This window comes from Pteronotus mesoamericanus, unplaced genomic scaffold, assembly GCF_021234165.1.
Source record: "Pteronotus mesoamericanus isolate MK-2021 breed Mesoamerican mustached bat unplaced genomic scaffold, CSHL_Meso_final contig_20, whole genome shotgun sequence".
Taxonomy (NCBI): domain Eukaryota; kingdom Metazoa; phylum Chordata; class Mammalia; order Chiroptera; family Mormoopidae; genus Pteronotus; species Pteronotus mesoamericanus.
Window position 1 is genome coordinate 39388075 of NW_026555085.1, and position 23367 is coordinate 39411441.

At 35.7% G+C, this 23367-nt stretch overlaps 1 protein-coding gene across 1 annotated transcript in view; it reads left to right on the forward strand.

The window, feature by feature from the left end:
• Positions 1–3241: 3241 nt before the first annotated feature.
• Positions 3242–23367, forward strand: part of IRAK1BP1 (interleukin 1 receptor associated kinase 1 binding protein 1) — a 47275-nt gene continuing 27149 nt past the window's right edge. The window contains exons 1-2 of the mRNA XM_054568844.1: positions 3242–3600; positions 16442–16507. Coding sequence (XP_054424819.1) covers positions 3289–3600; positions 16442–16507 — 378 coding nt within the window. The 5' untranslated portion in view covers positions 3242–3288. The remainder of the gene's footprint in view (positions 3601–16441; positions 16508–23367) is intronic.

Consider the following 23367-nt stretch of genomic DNA (forward strand, 5'->3'; position numbering starts at 1 on the left):
ATTCTCCCCTATTATCCACTATTTTCAGTAAATATTCTTAATTTTAAGATAAAACTGAGTCAAGTTACTTACGAAATAAAGGGGGACAGATTTTATGATAGGGATACAAACATTTTTTTAGAACTATAGGTCAGAATGGAAGCAGGCCTAAGGAAAATTCCAGAAACAGAGGTTGGAATTACCTCTGGACTCTTCTTCTGACTCATCTCTGTTCCTCTCTGGATGTATGATTTCCAGTCTCTCTCATTGTCCCTCCTTTTCTCTAAACACTGACATTTTCTTCTTCTCTACTAGAAATGGTTTATGAAAAATTGACAATCCATATCACTCAAGGTTTTATGTGTATATATGAATGTATGCCATGGTATGATATCTAAGAGACTGAGTTTTTAAAATTTGATGTAAATATGGATTTCCATGCTAAAAATAAAAACGAAAACCCCTAATTGGCCCAACTTGAATCAGGTGCCTTTTCTGAGTCCAATCCAATTATATAAAATAGTTATCTTACTCAGAATGGTTGCGAGAGGATCAGCCTTGCCTTTGACAGAGAACTAGGTCACTGTGACCTGAACAAATAGATATACTCTGTCATACTCATTCATTCTCCCTGTTGTCCAGGCTGAAAACTTCAAAGTCAGCTATGGCTTTTCCTGCTTTTATTTGCTATAGTTATGTCACCAAGAACTATTCCATTCTTCTTTCAAAATTACTTTTAGCTAATTATATCTCCATTTCCACTGCCTTTATTGTGGGATAACTCAGAAAAAGGATATTTCATTATAGTTAACTCTGCATTCTTTAACTACTGGTGAGGATAAACTTTTTTTCCCATATTACAGACCATTAGTGTATCTGCTTAAGTGGTTTGTATTATGGACTCAATTGTGTCCTCCAGCCCCCAAATTCATATGTTGAATTGCTAACCCCAATGACTGTACTCAGAGACGGGGACTTTCAAGAGGAAATTAAAGTTAAATGAGCTCATAAGGGTGGAGCTCTGATACAATGACACTGGTGGTCATATAAAAAGAAGAAATACCAGGAATGCTTGCATATATAAGAAAGGCCATGTGAAGATGTTTTCTTCATGAAACTGTTTTATGAAAATCAAGAAAAAAAGACCTCAGAAGACACCAAACCTATCAACACCTTGATCTTAGATTTCTGGCCTCCAGAACTATGAGAAAATAATTTCTGATAAGCCATCTAGTCTGTGGGATTTTGTCATGGTAGCCCTAGCTAACAGTTTGACTCCATTATCTATTTTATTTTCTTCTGGTAACAGTTCTCTAAACATTAGGCTATTAGCCTTTTGTATGCAATAAATACAGTGGTACTTTGGTAGTTGTCATCAATTCATTCCAGAACTTGTGATGAGTGCCAAAACCAAGTACGTAGCAATGAAGCATTTTCTCTTGCAGGGCACCTAGTGGCTCATACAAGTTCTAGCAAGTGAGACAAAGTCCCCAAGCAAGCGCCATGTGCTGAAAGGTTTTTTTCCTCATCAAAATGTGACATGTACTGGGCTTGACGAGTTCTGAAAACAAGTACTGAGATATGACTTTATTTAATTTACAAATATTTTTAATTTACAATTATTCCCAATTTATTTGTCCCTCGCCTTTTTGTTTTGTTTTCGTATACCGAAAATTTTTTTTAGGAGTGAAAATTTTCATACCTTTCTTTACCGTTGAAGCATTTGAAACTGTGCTTAGAAAATCCTTTCCATTTCCAGAATTACAAGTATATGTATATTCACCTGTATTTTATTCCAATTCTTTTTTGTCTCCTTTGAATTTTCAGTATGATGCAATATAGAGCAATTCTTTTTTTTCATATAGCTAATCAATGATCCCTGTACCACTTATTAATTTTCCCATATATTTGAAATTTATTTCATAAATACTAATATGCACTTAAAGCTCCTGCTGCTTTTTACTCATGACAGTCATTCATTCAATAATTCACCTTGAAGATTATTGTACACTTATCATTAGTAAAAATGAATTTTCGAGCAATTCAAGAACCATTATTTTGATTATCTCAAGTTATTAAAAGTATGGAGAAAAGCTATTTGTTTTTAAATTAAAATACTATCATAGAGTGTTTTTAGGTAATGATATACATCAAAAGAAATATAGAGAAAATTAACCCACTGATAAGCCAATGAAGAAAGGGAGAGAGTACCATCTAATTTAGTTGAATTCTTACTAGAAAAGAAAAATGATAGAGGAGAAAATACTTGAGGACAGGCAGTTGGCTTTTTCAGGCTCTTTTCGAAAAAATAGTAGTCCTTTTTAAAAAAATTATTCAAAATTTCTTTTCTTTTTTTTTGTCCCCCTTTATGGAACAAGAGGACTAGATGTTTTCACATACATAGTGGTAGAAGGAAACATACTTAATGGGGGTCAGTGGCTTGAAGAAAGGACCAATGCCTTTCTTCATTTTTCTACCAAGAAAAGGGAAGAGACAAGATCTATGTTGTCCAGCAATGTTCAGGTTGAGTGTACTTTTGATACCGCTTAACTCTCCAGTCCATATTCAAGGTCAGAACAATTCCAGGGACTTTAGAAAAAAATTGAGACTTGAAAATCCTGCCAAAAGTTTAGCTACTAATACTGGAACTATTTAACAGTTTCTCTCAGCTTTCCATTTGCAAGCACTTTAGAAGCACATTGCAAATGTGAATGTATTATCAACGTAGCATGAGCCGATGGAAATGTGATTCGAGTACTCAAACTCCCAAAATCAAACTGGCAAAAAGGAGTTCATCTCAACAGAAAAAACTCTTGCGAACCAGGGCTCGGTTGCGCGTTAAGGTGTGCTCAGACGGAATGGAATTGTCAGAGAAAACAGGGCTGAAAAACATTACGGACTCCCGTGGGAAAAATATTGTATGTATAAAAGCAATCCCGCTGCCCCACCTGACATCTCAGGAACGTCTCCCGAGGTATACAGAACGAGAAACAAATAAAGACGGTGGGCGTAGAAACAAAGAGCTCACTGAGGGGCAGGCCACAGATAAACCTTACTAAATTTTTGAGGGCAGTAAGGTGAAGACGTTAAAAAGTGTAACAACCCGTTCAGACAACACGGTATTAAAAAAGATGTGTGTAGCAAAAACCTGCACCACAAAGCGGACTTCCCGCCCACTCTCTGTAAGTTCCGGGACCTCCAAGTCCATCCCAGCATCCTTTGCGCCGCTCAGGAGAAAGCCCCAGAGCGCTTTGACCCCTTCGGCCGCCGTCAGCTCTGAGTTGTTATGGTAACCAAGCTGCCATCACTATGTCTTTGGAAAAGACCTCTCGGTCTCGGGTGTTCGTGGAACTGGTTCCCTGGGCTGACCGAAGCCAGGAGAACAACTTGGTGTCGGGCGGAGAAACGCTGCCGGGTCTCCGCCGTCCTCTCTCAGCACAGGGCCAAACTTTGACCCGAGAGGTGCACGTTAGCGGTACCGCGGAGGTGTCTGCGAGCCCCGACCGGGCTCAGGTAGCGGTGCTGGTGAGCAGCACCAAGGAGGCGGCGGCCGAGGCCAAGAAGAGCGTTTGCCGCCGTTTGGACTACATCACGCAGAGCCTCCAGCAGCAGGGTCTGCAGGTGAGAGCTCTGCGCGAGAGGCGCCTGGAGCCAAATCGCAAAAATCGGGTGGCAGAGAGTCTGGCCATCACGGCTCGTGGAGCAGGGGTGGAGCTGTGGAGGGTCTGGAGCACCTGAGACACTTTTGGCTCAACGGTGTTACATAGTGCCAGGATCTGGCGGAATAAATTCTTGGCCTATCCTTCTTCTAGATGACAGTTATTATTGGCCGCAGTGACTTGTAAAATAAGAGAATGCAAATTGAATAGGGTTTTATATGGCGATATTTGCTGCAATAATTGTGTTTTTAGCCCTGAAATGATGAATTGTTAAACTTGAAACCTTAATCAGTAGTGTCCAACCTGCGGCCCTCTGGCCGCGTACGGCTCAGGATGGCTATGAATGAAGCCCAACAAAAAAAATCATAAATTTACTTAAAACATTATGAGGTTTTGTGTGTGTGTGTGTGTGTGTGTATGCTTATGTGTCTCGATGTAATTAATGTGTGGCCCAAGATCACTCTTCTTCCAGTGTGACCCAGAGGTGCCAAAAAGTTGGACAGCTCTGCTAGATGTAAATGCTTTCCTAAGTGTGCTGTACACTAATCACTTTTTGCTGTGATGCTACATCATGGATCTGGCAGGTGAAAAGCATGGCCAGGTTCCTCCCAGTCATGTAAAGCTTCCCATGGAAGAGTTCTTAAGAAATTTTTGCAAACAATAATGGGGGCAGGGGAGGGATTAAAGACTTAAAATTTTTCTCCAAATTTTTTAGTTCTAAGTTTAAAAAAATTAAGTCATTCTATTGTAGACGCCACATATATAAATACCTTTAATTACCAAATATGTCCATGAAACAAATCAGTATATAAATCTAACTTTAAGCCTACTTCAAAGAAAAGAATTTTTAAAAAATGAACCAGCTTTATTTCATCCATGCAACGGTCCTGTTAGGCAGGTTTTATTATTCTCATTTTCCAGGTTTAAAAAGATTAAGTAATAAATAATGCTCTGAACTTTAAAATAAAGGTTGCTTCCAATTATGCCAGGCTCCAGATAATTAGAATGAAAGAAAATCAGAAGCCATAGAATGGGTCAACTATCTCAATTCTTTCATTTTACAGAGTAGGACTCCAAAGGCCAGAGTTGTGATTTATTCAGGGTAACACTGAACTTATAAAAGTTCTTCCGGTTTATTGTTAGAAATGACACCCCCCCCCCAAAATTCAAGTTTTTAAGGACAAAATATATTTGTACTGCATTTACAATTATTTTTAAAATCATTTGGAAAAGATGTCTCTAAATGATTTTACAGTTTAGAAGAACTGAAATGCTAATTAAAATAATATAAATAAAGTGAGTTTAATAGTAGAAAAATACTTCCTCAGAAAAACTGCTGCCAGTGCTGCAGTCCTATTTCAGTAATATTACTAATTCTTAAGGTACTTATGTAAAATTAATACTACTCTCGCATGACTGTAACTTCTAATATGTAAAACAAAATAAATTACTATGTCCAGGTTACAGTTAAAATTATATTAAGATTCAGCGTTCAAGGCAAGAGATACAAAAGTTAGTAATCTTCCAATTATATCTGCTAATGGAGGAAAGTAGTCATGTAGATAATTGGTTCAATAGATAATGCAAAAAATCATTTATATTACTTGGCAGGATAAATTATAATGAGGTTTTCACAAAGTCTTTAGTCATGTTTTTAAAAGATTTTATTTATTTATTTCTAAAGAGAGGGGAGGGAAGGAGAGAAACATTGATCTGTTACCTCTCGCAGGCCCCCAACTGGGAACCCGACCCACAACCCTGTCATGTGCCCTGACGGGAATCAAACCAGCAACCTTTGGTTTGCAGACTGACGCTCAACCCACTGAGCCACGCCAGCCAGGGCTCTTCATTCACTTTAGACTTTGGAAACTTAGGTTTATATTCATCATTCCCCTGTTCAAAGAGCTCCACTTATTCCAAACTCCTTTGCTTTATAGACGGAGCTTAACACTTAACATTTCCTGTCATCTCTCACTTGGTTGACTGGATGAATGCCATTTTTTTTTTTCCTCTAAGAACTAGCACAAGTTCACCTCCTTGGCATTCCTTTCCTATGTAACACTAGTCCCTGTCATGCCACATTCCACTCCCCACTGGTACTAAAATACTGTATTATATTTATTCCTTTTGCTTGTCACTCTTCCATATTCTAAACCTCTCTAGAGAAGATACAATTTTGTCTCTTATTTGCTTTTGCATTCATAGGTTATGCTTCATATATAGCACATAGTGTATACTTAGAAAATAGTTTCTGAATGAATAAAAAATTGAAGCAAGCACTAAATAATTATTTCAACAATATTATAGATTATATATATAGATTTATGATCACATGTAGTTTCACATGTGAAGGCATAACCCTCATTTTTAGTGCTTTTATAGAAAAATGTTTTCAAGTTCTAAGCTGTATTTACTCATTCAACCATCAAGTATTTGTTAGGCATTCCCTATCACTATTTATTTTTAAATAGTACTTAGTGTAGTTTGGAATTATTATGTTTTCTGGTTTGTACATTACTGTCATAGGCTGTAAGTTCTAATGTTTGCCTACTTATAACTGTATATTTTTTGATAAACATGTAAATGAGTAAAATTTAGGTATTGCATTGAAGGAGTTTCATGATAGGAATAGATTAATATATAGTAGGTATTGTGATGAAAGTATGTACATGATACATTATAGTAGAGTAAGAAAAGGAAATAATGTTCATTTTACTTGAGGAATTCCAGAAACATTTCATAATGGAAGTGACACATGTCAAATCTTAAACAGTGGCTGAGGGAAATTTCACAGTAGAATGCAGCAACTGTATGTATTCAGAGCACTAGACACAGTTTCCTATGGCTAGGGCACAGGAGTACTTAGAGAAAATGAGGGGATTCTAGATAAGACTGAAGAAGAAAGCTGAACTCAGAACATGAAGGAAGGCCTTGTGTGCAATACTGAGGAGTTTGGATATTACTGATAATAAAAACTGCTTACTATTGCTAGACCTTTTACAAATGTTATCTCATGTGATACTCCCACCATATGAGTCTGGTAGTTCAGTTGCTGTTTTACAGATGAGAACTCTCAGGACCACAGTGATTATGGTCACACGGCTAGAAAGTGGCCGAAGTTAGACTCCAGTCAGGAACTTTGACCATAAAGCCCATGCTGTTAACCGCTAGAATATATTGCTGCTTTAACATCTTGTCAGTGGATGGGTAGGCTGAGGGCAAGGATGTAGTAGATGCTATTGATACTTCACACTTGTATCCTTTGCCATTTACATTTTTATGCATACAGGTCCAATGTCCATCTGCCAAAGCTTCTGAATTTTTTGCCAGCTTTTCCAGGCTGCAGGAATCCACTCTGCTTATAAGTGGACGAGCTGGTAGTGCCAGAGAATTAACAACCCCTCCTCCAGTTCCTGGGGCTTTCAACTAACAGCTGAGAAGACTGAAAAAAGGAGACCCCAGATGTCTCACCCATTGGGCAGAATAATCCTGAGACGTGTTCTACCCAGATTCCCAGAGTTTATCTTTATGAATAAGTTCCTGTGGCCCACAGTGATGACTGTTCAACAACATACCCTTTAATGGCTTTCTTTCCTTCTCTGTTTCATTTCTCACTCCCCTATGATATTTCTTGAGATTATCTTTAAAATTCACTGCCTATACTTAAAATCCTTGTCTCAAGAGTCTGTTTCTGGCTACACCCAAATTAATGTAGGGAATTAGTAGGAACAGACTGAAAATCTCATGAGTTGACTTCAGTTTTTAATTACTAAAAATGGTGACGGAACGAATATCCTTGCTGCTAGGTAGTTATACATGTTCTTTGGACATTAATTCCTGGCTTGTGCAAACTTTTAAGGACGAGGAAAAAAATTACATTTTAGGGATATAAGTTTACATCTTCACTAGATATATATCCTTGGCACAATGTGCATTATTTTCTTCTTTAACTTTGTACATGCAGTAGTCAAAAAAAAAATGTTACTTTTTTCCTGTTTTATTGTTTTTTAACATTTGATGTTAAACTTTTTTCATGTAAATTGCCAGTTCATAATACTTTCCCCATTTTTCTATTGTCTTTTATTAATTTATGAAAACTTCAAAAATTATTATCAATAACCCTATGTCTCTCATATATTATAAAATTTTTCTAAATATCATATTTGCCCTATAACTTTGTTTACAGTATTGAACATTCAAAATGTTAAAGATTTATTTAGTCAAATTTATTAATAATTTCCATATGTTTTCTGCTTTAGATATAATACCTATTGGGTCCTTCTCAAGCCTAAAACTATATAAACATTAACTAATATTTCCTGGATTCCTTAGGGTCCCTTAATAGTACATCATATATTTGCTGTTTTTGGAGTTTATTTTGGTATAAGGAAAAAGGTTTTGTTTTCTCCTAGATGGGTAAGTCGCTATACTGAAATAATTTATTGCAATCTATGTTTCCCTTTCTGTGTGTGCAAAAACCTAACTCAGACAGCCTTTAAAAATAAAAATTATTGCTTTACATAATCTTATATTAAAGTTGTAATATGGGTTTCAGGTATGCCATAGTCAAGACTCTATTTTGATGCATTTCTCTTGGCTTTTTATCTGCAGCTTTCTGCATGATAAACCCAAAATGGCTACAACATTCCCAAGCCTTATAGAATATATTGTACCATAAAGAGAAAGACAATAATTTTTGTTTCCAGCAGCTACATAAAAATAATTCCTATAGTTAACTCTAAATGGACAATCTAAACTTATCTTTGTGGATAGAGAAATGCCATATACTAATTAGCTTAGATTTGAATCTCTACCCACTTTTTAACCTAATCCTTTGGCAAGCTAGATGTGATAATCCTGAATGCTTTAGACCTATGTGGCTTACTTTAGGTCTAAAGTAAGGTAATGGAAAGACCTATGTGCTTACTTTGAAGCACATAGTAGCTGTTCAGAGAGAATAGGGGCAAAATGTATGAATGAGGATTACATATTGCTTGTTGTGCTTATTGCTTTGAAATGTTACTGATATATTTGCAATCTTCAGACATTATTGGATCAGTTTCAGAATAGTACTGCTTATTTTCATTCTTATGTTCCTGTAATAGTACCACATTGTTTAAATTATTACATCTTTGTAATGTATGTATAGAGCAAGTTCTTCCCTCATTACTCTCCTACTGAAAAGGTTTCCTGTCTGCAAGGGACATGTTAAATGGCACCATGGGTGTACAAACAGAAAATCTAGACACTGGGAAGTTCTACAGTCCACATAAAACTTCTGTTCATATTTTGCATTGTTTATATATTAAGTTTAGGAAAATAGCTGATTTTATAGTATTGGGTCCCAGTCCTCTTATTCAAATTTTTTTTTTCTGCAAAGTTTTATGATTTTCTTTATGTCTGCATTTCTTAAGTTTATTCCTATAATAACATTTTTAAGGTTATTGAGAATGTTACCTTGCTTCCTTCATAGAGTTAAGTAGTTTTCCTTATATTGACCATTTTGCCTTTTAAAACCCTGCCCTTTGTATTTAGATATAAAATAGCTTCCCAGTAGCTTAATTCGCAAAACTTAATGGAGTAGGCCGGTATACTTAAATATTTTTTAGTTTGTTCCCAGCATGGCAGATTTCCTAATCCCAGCACTATTATTAATATCTTGGACTACATCATTCTTTGTTGTAAGGGGCTGTTTTGTGCATTATAAAATATTTAGTTACATTCCTGGCCCCAACCCATAAGATGGCCAGTTTGTCCCAATATACCTATTACTGTCCTAGTTTTACAAGCAAAATTCTGCATTTTAGGCACCTTCTCAGTTTCTGGTAAACACTTGTTGGCCCTGTCAGCTCACTACATCATGGCAGTGTACTCCCCCTTGTGACAATCAGTTGTCTCCAGACATTAGCAAATGTCCCCTGGTGGAGTAAAATAGCCCTCTGATTGAGAACCACTGCATTATAGAGAAATAGGCAAAAAAACAAAAAACAAAAAAACCCCTCAAACTTTGTGTGGTAGCCCACCAGCCAAGCACTGCCACAAGTTTATCTATAGTTAAACAAATTTAGGTTTCTGTAGCATCATGCAGCAAAGAAGAATGCATCACAGAGGACATAGGAGTGTTTCAAAAAGGGGAGTATAGCGGGACCTATTACAGATTTTGGACTTGAACTGGGTGATTCTAAGGAACAGTGAAGTAGGGGCAATTTGGCAATTGGTTATTTTATTCATTTTTTTTTTTCATAGGAAAATCCCAAAGGATTAAAATTGGGTTAGAGTTGCCTTCTATAAAGGAATGCAACAAGCAGAGAAAGAATGTTAATCATTTTTGTGGTTGCAGTTAATTTCTGTTAGAAACTTTGCTTAGGTTTTGTCTGTGCCCTGTTGGAAACATTGTTTACATTCTACCTAGAATTTCTCAATCTGACTGCCAAAAGGCAATTTTTACCTCCCCATTCCCTATAACATTATTGGGAATAATAAATTTAGCAAATACATGACTACACTGGTAAGCAAGGTAACTCTCTTCCACTTTATATATAGTTCAGACCACAGACACTTCCCTTTAAGGGTCACTGGGCTAAACCAAATAAATATTTTATTGCTTCTAAGATTTTTTTTTCTCAGAGAGGAAAACACTAGAGGTATAAAAACAATTCAGTAGAGAAAAGAGAGTCTTTTCAACAAAGGGTGCTGCTATAGCAATTAAATGTGAACTTTGACACACACTTCACACCTTTTATAAAAAATATGTTCAAAATGGACCATAGACCTAAATATAAAACAGAAAAGAGAAAATCTATGTGACATTGGGTTTGAAGATGAGTTGTTTTTTTTTAGATTTATTACCAAAAGCACAATTCATGAAAAACAAAAAGATAAATTGGATTTTATCTAAATTAAAAACTTTTGCTTTGCGGAAAACATTAAGAAAATGAAAAAATCTAATTGCCAAAAGTTGGTAGCAACCAAGATATCCTTCAGATGGTGAATAGGATAGTAAACCGCTCTACCTCCAGACAATGAAATGTTTATTCAGCATTAAAATGAAATGAACTATCAAGCCATGAAAAGACACGGAGGAAACTTAAATAGATATTACTAAGAAAATAAGTCAATCTGAAAAGGCTGTATGCTATGTTATTTCAACTGATGTCATAGAAAAGGCAAACTATGGAGACAGTAAAAAGATCAGTAGTTGTCAGGGATTGGGGGATGGGGAAAAATGAAAAGGTGGAGCACAGAGGATTTTTAGGGCAGTGAAATACTCTATATGATACAGCAGTTGTGCATACATGTCATACATTTGCTCAAACCCGTAGAACATACAACACCAAGAGTAAACCCTAAAATAAACTATGGACTTTCGGTGATCATGATATGTCAATATAGATTCATCATTGGTAACCAGTGTGCCACTCTGGTGGGGAATGTTGATAATGGTGAAGACTATGTATGTGTGGAGATGGGGTATATGGGAAATCTCTGTACTTGCCAGTTAATTTTTCTGTGAACCTAAAAACCACACAGAAACAAAAAATAAAGTCTTAAAAGACATCCCACAACCTGGAGAGAAACACTTGTAAATCACATATCTGATAAAGGACTGTCAAGAATATATAAAGAACTCAATTCAATAGTAAGTAAACAAGCAGCTTAATTAAAAAGCACAAACTATCTGAGCAGACACGTCACCAAAGAATTTAGACAGATGGCATATAAACACTTTCTGAAAAGATGCTCAACATTTGTCATTAGGGAAATAAAAATTAAAACCACAAGATACCACTTTGCAGCTATTAGAATGGCTAAAATCCAGTATCACTGATTATAGCAAATGCTGGCAAAGATGTAGAGCAACAAATTTTCATCAGTGTGGGTAAGGTTGCAGAATGGTACAGCCACTTTGGAAGACACAGTTTCTTATAAAATTAAGTGCACAAATGCTTATAATGGCCTTTTCATAGATCACTAAAACTGGAAGCAACCAAAATGTCTTCAACAGGGGAATGGATAAACAAACTTCAGCAATAAAAAGGTACAAGCTATTGATTCACAGAACACAATGGATGAATCATAGATGTACATGTGAAAGAAGCCTGACCTAAAAGGTTTATATTTTATGATCCACTCATGCAACATTCTGGAAGAGGAAAAAACATAGGGCAGAAAGCAAATTGGTAGTTGACAGGGGTTGTTGCATAGGAAAGTGATCGACTTTATTAAAGAGGGTGCACAGAGGAACTTTTCAAGTGAAAGAATCCTTTTGTGTGGTACTCAGGTGGTGGATACTGACTATGCATATGTCAAAACCCATAGATCTGCAAATCACAACGAATAAACATTACTGAATGTAAATTTAAGAAAGCATGAAAATAAGGATCAATTCCAAACAGAATCCAGACTATGACAAATGAACCTAACTCTATTACAGATAAATGACATAACTAATCAACATGGGGGAAAGGGTGAGAGCAGTATCCTAAGTAATTTTGGAAAATAGTGTTTTGTCTGGACACCAAGGATAAAGATGAAAGATACATAAACACTATAGTTGGTAAATTTATTTACCAACCAGATACTGGTTAACAATTCTGAAACTTTTATATATATGTTTTTATATATAATTATATATTTAAATAGATTTATATATAACTATATAAACATTTATGTATATGTTTTATATATATAACTTTATATATAACTATATATAAATCTATTTAAATATATAATTATACATATAAATTTATATATAATATAAAGCCCTGTGACTTCCTGGCTTTTCCCAGAACTAAAATCACCTTTGATAAAGGAGAGATTTCAGACCATTGATGAGATGCAGGAAAATGTGATGGGGCAACTGATGGCGATTGGGAGAGCTGTGTGAGGACCCAAGCTGCCTACTTTGAAGGGGACTGAGGCATCATTGTCTTATGAACAGTGTTTCTTGTATCTTGTATCTTCTTCAATAAATGGCTCTATTTTTCATATTACATGCCTGGATACCTTCTGGAAATTACAGATAAGAAAGGATGGTTAGAGTGAACTCTGGCTAAGTTAGAGATGGAAACTCATGTGTAGCTTAGTTTATATACAGATGGACAGATAACAGAAACAATTGTAGATATGTGAGTATACATGAATTTACACACAAACTCTGTTCATTGAGAAGGCCTACAAGGAATAGTACTCTAGTAGCAATGAGCAGTCTCAACACCCAGATCTCAGTTCTAAATACCAGTCTCAAAGATACTAAGCTTCTTGGAGAAAAGGCTGGGCAGGGAAGCTGCAACATTAGCTTGTAGCAACTTGCACCAGAAAGTAAGGAAGCACTCAAAAAACAAAAGGATGGGAGTATGTCAAAGGGATATAGGAACCAGCCTGGAAGAATTCCCAATAGCCATAGCTAGAACAACTTGAGCAACAAAATGCATAATGTAGCATTTATTGAGAAAATATGGACTGAACTTAGTGACTTGCCTTCAATGAATAAAGCATGGAAAAATAAAAATAGTGACTTGACAGTGGAGGAACCTGGCAGACACTCTCTTAAACAAGTGATCAAGATTAATGTCATGTGTATATCATTTACCGCATCATGTGTTTTGATGAACATTTCACTTCTGTGATATTTGTTTCTATTGATCCTGAATTGATCATAATAAAAAACCACCATATAAACCCAAATTGAGGGGCATCCTGTAAAATAACTGACCAGAACTTTCAAGGTCATTTAAAAAAAAGAAGAAGAAGAGTGAGAAACTACCATAGACCAGAGGAGACAAAGGAGACATGATGATTGAATGCAATATGGTGTCATGGATTGGATCCTGGAATAGTAAAAGAACATTAATAGAAACACTCGTAAAATCCAAATAAAGTGTGGAGCTTAGTTAATGTTAATGTACCAGTGTTTGTTTTTCAGTTCTGACAGATATGTCATGGTACAGTGATTATGAAGGGTACTACGTCTTGCACAGAGTCCCCCTGCAGATGGAAGAAAATAAAATAAGTTGTTTTAGACACTCTCGGTCTGCCAGGAAAAGGAGGTGGCAATTCCCTCTAGTGGAGAATGCCCCGAGGCCTTCTCTTGAAGTGGCCTTTATTGATAATGGTGTACACAGGGGTATACAGCATGCTTGCAATGCTCATCAATCAATGTCAAAAGGATATATTTACAGAAAACAGAGATCATAGATAACAATTGAAGGAATACAGAGATTTGCCTCAGGGCAGGGACTGGTAGACAGGGTGGTGCACATTCAACCCTGAAACCTGGGAAACTGATCACATTCTACGCTTGACCCCAAACATCAGTACTCATTAACTTGAGGGCATTCTTAGCAAAGTAAGTTTCATAGGACTTAATACATTCCTTTGCCAGGCCTAATTGTCCCCAGGAACTGCCTGATCCAGTTTAGGGCTATACCTGCCTTTAATAGTTTCACTGACCTGGTCCGGTGGCTGAGCAGAGCAGCCAAGAGATAAGGACACTTCTTTCAGGTAGAATGAGGACTCTGGCCATGACAGAGCTGAGGGGTGAGGGTATTTTGCCCCTTTTCCATGTCCCCCAAGTCCTTCCCTGATGGCCCCCATGTGACTGTGCCTGTCTTAGGTTGCCCCTGGCGTCGAGGGGTCTTACCTGTCATTGACTAACCAGCCATCCTCCAGAGCCCAGCAGGGTGATGTGAGGGTGATGTTCAGCCCCTGCCAGGGGGACAGGTTTCTTCTCCTCAGTGGCCTGTTTTCCCAAGGCCTCCTTGATTAGCTCCAGCCTTGGGGCCCTCTCGCCTGTCAGTGAGGCTACAGTCCCTGAAACCAGGCGGGACTGTTCCCAATAATATAAGACAGTAACATCAGAGAAATCTGAAACTGAGGTATATAAGAACTTTCTGTACTATCCTGGTAAACTTTCTGTAAATTTAAAATTATTCTTAAATTAAAAATTTATTAAGGTAGGTTCCAGAAGAGCATGTAGAACATAATTTCATTTATGAAAAAACTCATACATAGATCTAGATATATTTATATGCGTGGATAAGTGGATCAGTAAAATGTTTATTTAAATGCTAATAGTAATGGAGTTTGGGGTTGAGAGACAATATTATTTCTTCTTTGTCTTTTTTTCCTCTCTAGTATTAGATTTTCTTTAATTGGCAACAATAACATGATTAAATACAATAAAAGATATTTTGTTTCCAGCTACCTTTCCTAAAATTATTTATCTGATAATTTTTTCAGTCAGAAGTTTTCTATGTATTTATCAAGTGAAGTGGGAAAAAGTTTAAAAAAAAAAAAAAGGAGATATCCCAAAAAATAGAAGATATATTTATGTGTCATAAAGGATTATTAAGTGACAGAAAAGTTCCATGTTAATCAAGTGAATAAAGCTGATTACAAGAAATATATACAGTACAGTTTCATATTTATCCTTATTCTAAATTATCTACAGTGAGCAATTACTATCTCTATCATAAGAAATGCATACATATTTTCATGATAATGACAGACATCACAGCTATAATTGATACTTCAGCTCAAGTTTTTGGGTTAAAGATTTTGCAAATTTTCTGGATAATATAAACTGCTTGAACTTAGTTTATATTTTAAAATTCAGATGCAGCTAAGTGCCCTACAAAATAACTTATAATTAAATCATTATTGGGCATAATAAACTTTATTATTTATTTAGAATATATTTTGAAGGATACAAAAATTTTGTAAAACATAGGTTCTGCCTGTCCCCCAAAATGAGAGTAGGTAAAGAGTTCATTTCAGTACATTTTAAAACCCTTTAGAAAAGTAAATAAATTGAACATTTTTATCCAAATTGTGTACCTGTATTTACCCAGAGAATCAGCATTAAAAGCATTAATATTTTCTAAAAACAAACTCATCTGGGTCCAGTATTTTAGGAAATTTTTATATCATAATAGGATAGCATCTACATTTGCTTAGTACCTTCTCTGTGTCCAACACATTATATACAACTTGTCATTAAATCCTCAAAACAATTCTATGTAGTGTACATGGTATTAACCTAATTTTATAAATGTAGAAACTAAGGCTCAAAAAAAAAGTTGAATAACGCCCAAAGTTGCATACTGTTGAAATTTAGTAAATTTGTATTAAATTATTTGTAAATTAAACATTTTAAAAATTAAGTCCTATAACATTCCAAATGTTTTGTGAACAAATAATTCTTCACTTACATACCACCCTAGGTTCATACTTTTTGTACAAGCTAATGTAAAAATTACTACAAATGGAATTATAATAAAATTTTTAGCAACAATTTATAGGCTTCTACATTTATTTTGTTGCTTAGGAAAGTTTTAAAACATCAGTCAAACCAGTTCTTTCTGCATGCTTTGTCATTTTGATTTTAATAGGTTCAGGTTGCTACTTTATGTTTTAGAGCAGTGATTTTCAACCTTTTTCATCTCATGGTTCACACAAACTATCCACTAAAATTCTGCAGCACACAGAATTTTTATCCCATGGCACACACAAACTATTAACTAAAGTAAAAATATATTTTTTGCCAATCTGACAAATAGGTATAATTTGATTCGTTCATACCAGATGACTATTGATGTGTTGGCTGTTGTTATTTTTTTATTTGACAGTCTAAGGGAAAAAGAGGTCAGTGCCCCTGACTAAATAGTTAGGTATTGTACATTTTAAAAATTCTTGTGGCACACCCAGTGTACCACTGCACACAGGTTGAAAATCTCTGTTTTAGAGTAATTCCATTAATAGTCAAACACTTAGTAATTATACTTTTGTACTTTCTGTTTCAGGCAGAAAATGTAACTGTAACAAAGGATATTAGAAGAGTGGAAAATGCTTATCATATGGAAGCAGAGGTATGTCCTTACCTTAACAGTTGAAAATAGCATGACTTTGTGGAGACTATTTGCATTTATCTGTATTCTTGAACTGAAATGTATAGAAGAAATGCTTCTCAGGGTATTGATAAAAGGTTATTTTTCTCAAAATTATTTTTGGTGTTACATATCTATTTTAAAACAAATTTAATGAGATGTACTTCAGAGACATTTTGAAATGGAATAAAAATCACAAGGGGGAAGTAGAAGTTAATTGCCACCTGAATAAAATTGTAGTAATGTTATTACATAGTGAGCAGGAAGCACTACAAAAGGCAAATTTCTTCTTAGATAAAAAGCAAATTAATGAAGTCATAACAAAAGATAAAACACTCTAACATTCTTTTGTTTCACAATGCAATTTTACTGTTTTGTGGTAAGTTAAGAACAAAATATTAGCCCTGGCTGGTGTGGCTTAGTGGATTGAGGGCCGGGCTGTGAACCAAAGGGTCACTGCTTCAATTCCCAGTCTGGGCACATGCCTGCATAGTGGGCCAGGTGCCCAGGAGGCAACCACACACTGATGTTTCTCTCTCTCTCTCTCTCTCCCTTCCCCTCTCTAAAAATAAATAAATAAAATCTAAAAAACCCCATAATATTAAATTTAAAAGAATAAAACATTTTAGTATACTCAATGATAACATTTAGTTCCTACAATTGCCTACACTTTTTACTTATTTTTAATGATTTTATAATCAGGATTTTATGAAATCAGAGTATGTTAAAACAGGCTGCTGTCTGTTTCTGATTTGGAATATCTTAGGGTATGTGCTTGGTCTGTGCTGCTGCCTTGCCACAGGAAATGAGAATAGAGTTAGAGTGGAAGCTTGCATATCTAGTCAAGAATCTTTGTCCTTAGAGGTGGAAAATGCCTCATAAATCACCTGGTCATACCTTTAGGCAGGTAATACAATATTTTTCTAATTTTAAAGGGTATGACCTTAGGCTCAGATCACTTAGGCTCAGACTTCTCAAATATCATTCCTCAAATATTAGAATGAAATGGATATTAGAATCCTGGCTCCTTACCTCTGAGATAGTCATTTCTACAATACACTGTTGCCCCAATAATTAACCTAGCAGCTTTGTGATTTCTTCACGTAAAATTTAACTCTCTCAAGAAACTTAAAAATTACTCATAATGAGTTTAGGGATCCATTTGACAAAAGTTATTTTGTACTCGTAAGGACTGCCTTTCAACACAGGATGAAGAGCAGTCTGGTAAGATTCCATATTACAGAGGTCAAAAGCCGCGATTTGTTCCAGCACTCCTCTAGTAATTATTACTAGTTAGTTGTAGTGAACATAGATAGGCTCACGATATCTTAGTTAATGGGATCTTTTTTTGAGTGTACACCAAGAAGTAAGGGGTGGGGTTGGGGGACAGGAACAGTCCCAGCAAACACACGGCCGGGTTTCATGGAACACTGGAATGTGTTTTTCAGATTCAGTTGTAGGGACTGACCCTCCAGGTATGGAAGTACATTCAAGCTATTTGTTTTAAGACATGACTAAATGAGGTCTTGGCTAAACTGTGCTCATCCTCTTTCTGCTGTACTTTTTTAATGTCTTGTATGCAAATTTCTTAAAAGAGAATCTGATTATATTTTGTATAGGGCTCCTGGTAGACAGAACTCACACACATAATTGTGCTTAGGTCAGCATCAGCAGTCCGCAGGGACAAGGGTGGTGGGGTCACGAGGTAAAGAACAGTGTGCAGCTTTATGGCTATGGATGTAGTGAACACTAAAACCTAATGTCTTATACATACCAATATTCTCTTGGGCAGTTAAATATATTAAATAATATTAGATAGTAGAACATTACTTTTAAGGTAATATCTGAAATTTTCATCATTATTTTTTTTTTTAAATAATTTTTATTTATAAAAACCCCCCTCCCCCCCCCCCCCCCCTTTTTCCTTTCTTTCCCTTCCCCCCCCCCCCCCCCCCCCCTCCCCCCTTTTTTTTTCCTTCCTCTTTTTTCCTCTTTTCCTTTAAAAAAAAAAAATAATTTTTTCGTTTTTTTTTTTTTAACCAAAATTTTATCCACTCCTCCACTCCATTTTCCACCCCCCCCCCCCCCCCCCCCCCCCCCCCCCCCCCCCCCCCCCTGAAAGGCACTTTAAAGATTGCTTATCTAACCTTCTACTTACCATGCTGCTGCTTATTTTAAAGAATATTGAAAGTTATAAATTATTTAAGTGACTTCTTTAAGGGTAGATTAGTGGCAGTTATGTATGGGGAGGGGATTTGGATTCAAACCTTAGCTTTGTAGTTTTTCTATCCCTACTCTTTTGTTGTCGTTACTGTTTTCTCTTCATAATCTCAGTGTTAAAAGGAATTTCAAAAGTCTGGATATCACAGACATTCAGTAAATGTCTTTTGATTAGAAAAAGTAGTATAACCACTCATGCAGTTTTTTCTCTCCTTTTCATTGCATGTTTGCCATATTTCAGGTGTTTTCCACACATTATCTCATCTAATCTCTTTAATTCTTCATTTTTGTCATGTAATATTTTATACATTGATAGGCATGAATATAAAACGCCCATTCCATATATCTAATCAACACAAAATTTTCTAACATTAAACCAAAACTGACTCACTAGTACTCTTCTTAATAGTGTATCTCTCAAGAACAAAACAAGGCTAATACTTCTTCCTTGAAGTACATACTTGAAGTTCAGTGTCATATTGATGCTACTTTTTTCTTCTCCTGGGGTAAGAGTCCCCAGTTTCTTTGGTAATTTCTTGTATGACAAACTTTTCCTTTAGTTAACGAATTTTCTCCTATAGTGTCCTAATTGTGATTTAGCCATTCCATAACAGAGAAAGATGATTCTCTCCCTTTTCCTGGAATATTTATTTCTAATAACACACAAAAGACTGAACTAACTTTTTGGCACTTGCATCACATTGTTCTCTTCTGTTGAGGTTACAGTCATAAAAATAACAGCTAAAAAAGTGCTTGCTCACATGCTGCTTTTAAATCATATTTCTCCTATCTTATACTTTGTTATTGCTGTTTCAAAATGAAGTATAGAATTTTACATTTATATCTGGAAAATTTATCCACTAGACTTATAGATCTTACAGAAATAGATCTATATTTCTACCCTGTTAGGATCTTTTTTGATCTTGATTTTATCAAGCAGTGTTTACTGTCAGTCTTACCAGCTTTATATCACTTGCTAATTCGATCATCAGTGTACCACCTATGTAATTAATTAAAATATTGAGTAGCATTAATCAACTATGACCCTAAGTAACAATGTTGCCATGAAGACTATATGTCAGTATATCCTAAGACTTGTCTAAACATAAATCCCCTGTGGCTGTTTTACTTCCCTGGTAACTTACCAACTAGGAAGTAAAGTTTAGTATATCAAGACTTCTTGTTAATAATCTCAAATTTACATGCTCAGTATAATGGCCTTGGATAGAAATAGTTTGGCAGTAGTTCAGAAGGTAGAGATTAGAAGAAGAGTATAGAGTTGGTGAATTTCACTCTCAGGAATTAAAGCAAAGTTAGAAGTCAGATTGGTTTTCTACTTAATGTCTCAGCAAGAAACTCAGTAATTAGAATCTGAATATATGATTCCAAGAACCATGCAAGACTTCAGTTTTAAATTCTTGTGTCCTTATTTTGTTATTCCCTGAAGGCCTGCCTGGGGGACTAATAACATAAGAAAACCATGTATACTTTTCTTCAAAGACAGGAAGGAGAAAGCTAGGGAGACTTAAGAGAAAAGAAAACAATCGGCTGGTTACGGCTGGGTGGAGGTGGGCAAAGGGAGGAAAAATGGGGACAACTGTAATAGTGTAAAACATAAAGTTAAAAAAAAAAAAAAAGGTTGCAGCAGTACCACACTTGATCTTAGCCAAAAGGCCGAGACCCGATGTGTGGCAGTACCAAAGATAAAACACACTATGTGCTTGAGACCTATGGCAAGGGAGCAAAATGAATCAGAAGGCCCTATTTTCTTTCTTTCTCAAAGAAAACTTTTCTCTTTTTTCCTTCTTTTTTTCTTCAGTTGTTCTTCAAGTACAGTTGTCTCCATTTTCCCCCACTACTCCCCACCTTGCCCCGTCTATCCCTGCCTCCCACCCTCGAACCTATCGCCTTTGGCTTTTTCCATGTGTCCTTTATATATGTTCTTTGATGACCAACCCTTCCCCTATTTTCCCCCATTATCCCTCTCCCACTCCCCTCTGGTTACTGTCATTTTCTTCTTTTTTTCAATGTCTGGTTATATTTTGCTTGCTTGCTTGTTTTGTTGATTAGGTTCCACTTACATGTGAGATCATATGGTATTTATTCCTTATTTCTTATACATTTTAAAATACTCTGTTCTAGAATATGGCCTGGCATTGAAAGGTGTCTAGCACATATAACTGCAGCTTGTTCAGTTTTATCTACTTGGCTTTTTGGAAATTAAAACTACACATATTTTTAGAGAGGATTTTGGCCTGTTACTTTGTGGTAATTTATATTAGCAATAATAATTCAAAAGTCTCATTTGCAGAATGTTTGAATAGCTGATATGTAACTTATCCAGGAGATGAATTCATTAATAGCACTTAAAATTTTGAAGTTTATTTTCTTCTTTAGTACTGGAATGCTAAATTAATGGGGATTCTTCTTGACTAGAGATGTGAAGAATTAATATGATAATATCAACCTGTTTTGTAATTCAATACAGCTAGTACAGGTAGTATGTAAATATATGTGTGTATGTATATCTGTATATACATTTGTAATCACAGCACTTTACCTTAATGAAACATAAATGTGGACTCTGATATAATACATTAATTTATTCTCAAAATGTTTTCAATTTATTAGAGATGGTACAAGATTTTTATCCTTCATCTCTCTCTTTAAATATTGTTTCTTTATTGTTCTTTTACAGTTGTCCCAGTGTGTCCTTCCACACCCCTTCCTGTTGCTCTCCCCGGCCCTGCCCACACCTCCCCTACCCCCGACCCTACTCCTGTTGTTTATGTCCATGGGGCCTTTATACTTTTCTTTAATTAGGCCCTTCCCCTTCCTTCCTCCCTTATCCTCCTGCCCCTCTGATCCCTGCCAGTTTGTTCCTTGTTTCCATGCCTCTGGTTCTATTTTGCTCTTTTGTTTGTTTTGTTTATTGGGTTCCTGTTATAGGTGACATCATATGGTATTTGTCTTTCACCCCCTGGCTTATTTCACTTAGTATAATATTCTCCAGTTCCATCCATGCTGTCATGAAGGGTAGGAGCTCCTTCTTTCTTTCTGCTGTATAGTATTCCATTGTGTAAATGTACCACAGGTTTTTGATCCACTCATTTAATGATGGGCACTTAGGCTGTTTCCAACACTTGGCTATTGTAAATAACACTGCTATGAACATAGGTATATATAGGTTCTTTTGAATAGATGTTTCAGGATTCTTAGTATATAATCCCAGCAGTGGAATTGCCAGGTCAAAAGGCAATTTCATTTTTAGTTTTTTGAGGAAATTCCATATTGTTTTCCACAGTGGCTGCACCAGTCTGCATTCCTACCAACAGTGCACTAGGGTTCCCTTTTCCCCACAACCTCACCAACACTTGTTGTTTGTTGATTTGTTAATGATGGCCATTTGGACTGGTGTGAAGTGGTATCTCACTGTGGTTTTAATTTGCATCTCTCTGATGGCTAGTGATGTTGAACTTCCCTGCATATGCCTGTGGGCCCTGTGTATGTCCTCCTTGGAGAAGTGCCTGTTCAGGTCCTATTCCCATTTTTAAATTGGATTGTCTGTCTTCCTAGCATTGAATCATATGAATTCTTTATATATTTTAGAGATCAAACCCTTGTCTGAGGTATCATTAGCAAATATGTTTTCCCATACAGTTGGGAAAGGATAAAAATCTTGTACCATATATAATAAATTGAAAACATTTTGAGAATAAATTAATGTATTATATCAGAGTCCACATTTATGTTTCATTAAGGTAAAGTGCTGTGATTACAAATGTATATACAGATATACATACACACATATATTTACATACTACCTGTACTAGCTGTATTGAATTACAAAACAGGTTGATATTATCATATTAATTCTTCACCTTTTCATTTTGATGATGTTTTCTTTAGCTGTGCAGAAGCATTTAATTTGATGTAATCCAATTTGTTTATTCTTTACTTTATTTCCCTTGCCCTAGAGGATGAATCAGCAAAAATATTGCTACATAGGATATCTGAAATTTTACTATGTTTTTCTGTAGGACTTTTATGGTGTCTCAGTTTATGTTTAAGTCTTTTATCCATTTTGAGTTTATTTTGCTGTTTGGTGTAAGTTTATGATCTAGTTTCATTTTTTTGTATGTACCATTCCACATCTCCCAGCACCACTTGTTTAAGAGGCAATTTTTACTCCATCTATGCTTTGTCCCCTTTGCAAATATTAATTGGCCATAGAGACATGGGTTTATTTCTGCGCTCCCTATCCTGTTCCATTGATCTATGTGTCTGTTTTTATGCCAGTACCAGACTGTTTTGATTACATTGGCCTTGTAGTATAGTTTGATATCAGGTATTATCTTCCCTCCGATTTTGTTCTTCTTTCTCAAGATTGCGGTGGCTATTCAGGGTTATTTTTGGTTCATATAAATTTTTGAAATGTTTGTTTTATATCTGTGAAGTATGTCACTGCTATGTTAATAGGGATTGCATTGAATCTATAGATTGCTTTGGGTAGTATGGACATTTTAATGATGTTACTTCTTCCAATCCATGAATATGGTATATGCTTCCATTTGTTTGTATTTTCCTTAATTTCCTTCTTCAGTATTGTGTAGTTTTCTGAG